This window comes from Colobus angolensis, unplaced genomic scaffold (assembly GCF_000951035.1).
Source record: "Colobus angolensis palliatus isolate OR3802 unplaced genomic scaffold, Cang.pa_1.0 Scaffold90, whole genome shotgun sequence".
In the NCBI taxonomy this organism is placed as follows: Eukaryota; Metazoa; Chordata; class Mammalia; order Primates; family Cercopithecidae; genus Colobus; species Colobus angolensis.
The window spans coordinates 9,406,761-9,410,456 of NW_012122932.1; the positions used below are offsets into that span (position 1 = coordinate 9,406,761).

At 43.2% G+C, this 3,696-nt stretch overlaps 1 protein-coding gene across 4 annotated transcripts in view; it reads left to right on the forward strand.

Annotated features, from left to right (window-relative positions):
- The first annotated feature begins 1,223 nt into the window (after positions 1–1,223).
- Positions 1,224–3,696, forward strand: part of MRPL22 (mitochondrial ribosomal protein L22) — a 24,531-nt gene continuing 22,058 nt past the window's right edge. Inside the window, exons 1-2 of one of the 4 annotated variants that reach the window (XM_011931670.1) lie at positions 1,224–1,293; positions 1,372–1,420. In XM_011931670.1, coding sequence (XP_011787060.1) covers positions 1,266–1,293; positions 1,372–1,420 — 77 coding nt within the window. In that variant the 5' untranslated portion in view covers positions 1,224–1,265. Of the gene's footprint in view, positions 1,421–3,696 lie in introns of all 4 variants that reach the window. The other 3 variants (XM_011931671.1, XM_011931669.1, XM_011931668.1) reach the window with 3 other exon arrangements.

The following is a 3,696-nucleotide window of genomic DNA, read 5'->3' on the forward strand; positions in this document are numbered from 1 at the left end:
CTGGGTTCTGGGTACTCAAAGATGAAAGAGAAGCAAATGGAGTGACTCTTGATTTGCTTGATTGAGGGCCAGCTCTGTGAAGGAAGCTGTATGTGGTAAATAGTGTGGAAGAAAGTTTCCTTTCAACTCAAAAATGCTAAAATGCTCAGATTCTGCACTACTTGTGTGTTGCTTGTTTGCACTGAGTATCTGGCACTCCTGCATATGTAGCAAACCGAAATCTGAACTACCTGTCATTAATACAGAGAGTCAAATACATATATTTGGATGCGTCTAGGAGCAGCACAAATTTGGAGGCACCTAGCTGTAGATTGATTACTGGTTTGCCAGTTATTAGCTGAGAGACTTTAACCTATCCTAAATGTGTTTCCTCATTTGAAGAAGGAAAACGATAATCCATACCTTGTTGGATTGCTGTCAGGAATAATTGAGTTTTAGTGAAATACCTGCCGGATAAACGGCAGTAAATGCCAGACGAATATAAACTCTTTCTTGAAGATCAACCAGATTAGTAGGGATTAGGACAGCATACATCATATTTGAACTATTTGCTCTTTAAAAGAGATTTTAGGCTAGGTTTGGTGGCTCACACCTCTAATCCCAGCACTTTGGGAGGCCGAGGAGGGCAGATCGCTTGAGCCCAGGAATTCAACATCAGCCTGGGTAATTTGCGAAACTCCGTCTCTATAAAAAATACAAAAACTAGCCGGGCGTGGTGACGTGAGCCTGTAGTCCCAGCTACTTGGGAGGCGGAGGTGGGAGGGTGGCTTGAGCCCGGGGTCGAGGCTGAAGTGAGCCTAGGTCGTTGCCACCGCATTCCAGCCTGAGCGAGAGACAGACCCTGTTTCAATAAAATGAAATAAAATAGCTTTCACACGATTTCAACTTATCTTTACGACAAGCTTGTGCCCTAGCGTTAGTCATTTCTGAAAAGAAAACGGAGGGCCACCAGATTAGGTGGCTTGTTCACGTATTCTGTTCCCCTACTCCTTTCGAGTTTGTGAGTGGGGCTTCGCAGTTTTTCTGAATCCAGGTGAATTTTCGGAAACCCACGCGCTTTCGGCCTTTATTAATTCATTCATTCCCAAGCCAGGCTCGCCTGACCACACCTCGAGCGCCGGCCCAGTGCTCGCGGTCTTCGTGACAGCACCGCAGGTGTAGGTACTGCTTGTGGGAGAGCCCCACAGGAAATCCGGAGTATTGCGCATGCGTGCTGTCCAGAAGGCGTTTGAACTGTTGAGGCTTCCGTAGCGGGCGGGTGGAAGATGGCGGCGGCGGTCCTGGGACCGTTGGGTAAGGATTTCTTAGTGGTTAAGCGACAGAAGGGAGTCGAGGTGGAATCTGAATTGACGGCTTGTGTTGATGTTGCAGGTGCGTTATGGAAACAGAACCTGAGGAGCCAGGGGAAGCTCGCCTTGGGGTAAGTCTCTCGCTTCGGGGTTTCAGAAGGGCCCAAGGCATCTTGACTATTCTGCCAGTTGGTAACTGAGCGCCTGTGTGCCTCACTGTCCTTTAGGCTCTGGGCTACTGAGGCGAATGAGACAGCCCGTGCCTCTACTTTGTCACTCTATTTTTCGCCACCTTATTGCATAAGCTTTGCAGGGATCAGGATTACCCATAACCCAAAGGCCATTGTAAATGCGTTTTCTGAACGTCTACTGTGATCTTTCTGGACAAGGTTGGACTATTCCATCTCCATATGGAAGCGTTCAACTTTTCAAGTTACTTCTCTGGTTACTTGCTTACATGGGCAGGGATCGTGTTGTGGACAGCCCTGGTTTACGTCCTACCTGACGTTGTGTTTAGCGGTTTATATGCCTTAACTCATTCTCGTAACATTCTATAAGTAGGTACTGCTATACCCGTTTTTCAGACAAGGAAATTGAGCCCCCAAACGTAACATAACTTGCCTAAGGCCACTCAGTTGTAGGAAATTTTGAAGCTTTATACCAGAGCATTCCGTAACCCTAGGACAAAAGCATTCCTTAAAGGTTAGGGTAAGTAGTCGCTGTGTTTTTCCCCAAAAATTAATTTTTAAAAAATCGGTATTTGAAAATTGGTAATCTGATTGTAAATTTTCTGATCTGTCCATTTGTTATTGACTTTGGTTTAGTTCATAGGCTTTGCAGACGGATGAGTTGTATATGAATCTGCTTTTTAACTGTGAATTTGGAAAAGTTACTTATTTTTTTTTTTTTGAGATGGAGTCTTGCTCTGTGTCCCAGGCTGGAGTGCAGTGGCCGGATCTCAGCTCACTGCAAGCTCCGCCTCCCGGGTTGACGCCATTCTCCTGCCTCAGCCTCGCGAGTAGCTGGGACTACAGGCGCCCGCCACCTCGCCCGGCTAGTTTTTTGTATTTTTTAGTAGAGACGGGGTTTCACAGTGTTAGCCAGGATGGTCTTGATCTCTTGACCTCGTGATCCGCCCGTCTCGGCCTCCCAAAGTGCTGGGATTACAGGCTTGAGCCACCGCGCCCGGCCAAAAGTTACTTATTCTTAAGCTTCAGTTATCACTTTTATGATATGAGCATTATATTACTACCTGTTAGGTTTTTAAAAATTTAAAGATTTTTATTTATTTATTTTTTTAGATGAGATCTTGCCATGTTGCCCAGGCTGGTCTCAAACCTAAGGGCTAACAATCCTCTTGCGTCAGCCTCCTGAGGTGCTGGAATTACAGGCACATGCCATGCATGTAGCTCTAGTAGATTTTTAAAATGAAGTTCAAACAAGATAATGCATTTGAAGTATTTAGTATGCTTGTAGCACGTGATAATCCCACTCTGAATTCTAGTTGCCATTAATGTTTTTATTATTATAAATTATTACTGAGTTCCCAATTATATTTAACCTTTTTCTAAGTTCTTGGGTCCCAGGGGGATGAAGAGGTGGGCTAAAGAAGAAAATAGGAAGCACTAGCTCTTAGAATTTGTCTGTACTCTTTCTAGATAATCTTCTATCACTCTTCTGCCAACCATGCTGATTTACTTACTTTTTCGGAATATACTGTGTTCTTACTTGCTTCTTGGCTTTTCCTCCTATGCCCTTACATCTTGTCTATAACAGCAGTCCTGCCCATTATTCAAATCTCTGTTTAGATGTTTTCCCTTCAGGAAGTTTTCTCTGGTCTCTCTAAAACTGAAAGAAATTAGTTTTTCCTTCCTTTTTTAGCATGTGTGCCTTCTATGATGGCTTCATGTATATGTGTCTATGCCCTTTACTAGCTTGTGTATGTTATGTATCTTGGAGAGGTAGGGACATTTATTTATTGTTGAGCTCCAGCATAAGGTCTTACACAAGGTAAATATTTTGATGTTGATTTGAATTGTCTTGTACCAACTTGTATTAAGAAACTCTGAGCAAGAAACTTAAGCAGTTTGCCTTTAGTCTTTTCCTCTATGTCATGATACAAGAGTGTTGGATTTTACTGGATAATCTCTAAGGCTATTTGCAATTCTGAAGTTATTACATAATTTTGTGAATCCTTACTTTGGATTTTATAGTGGGGAAAATGACCATAAGAAAACTAAGTAGAAAGGTACAAATAATGTTCCTGATAACCACGTAAAATCTTAGCTTATAATCTGATTCAGTGATTAGAAACTTTTTTTTTTCCTCTTTTTTGGAGACAGGGTCTTGCTGTGTGCCCAGGCTGAAGTGCAGTGCTGTGATCATAGCTCACTGCAGCCTCAAACTC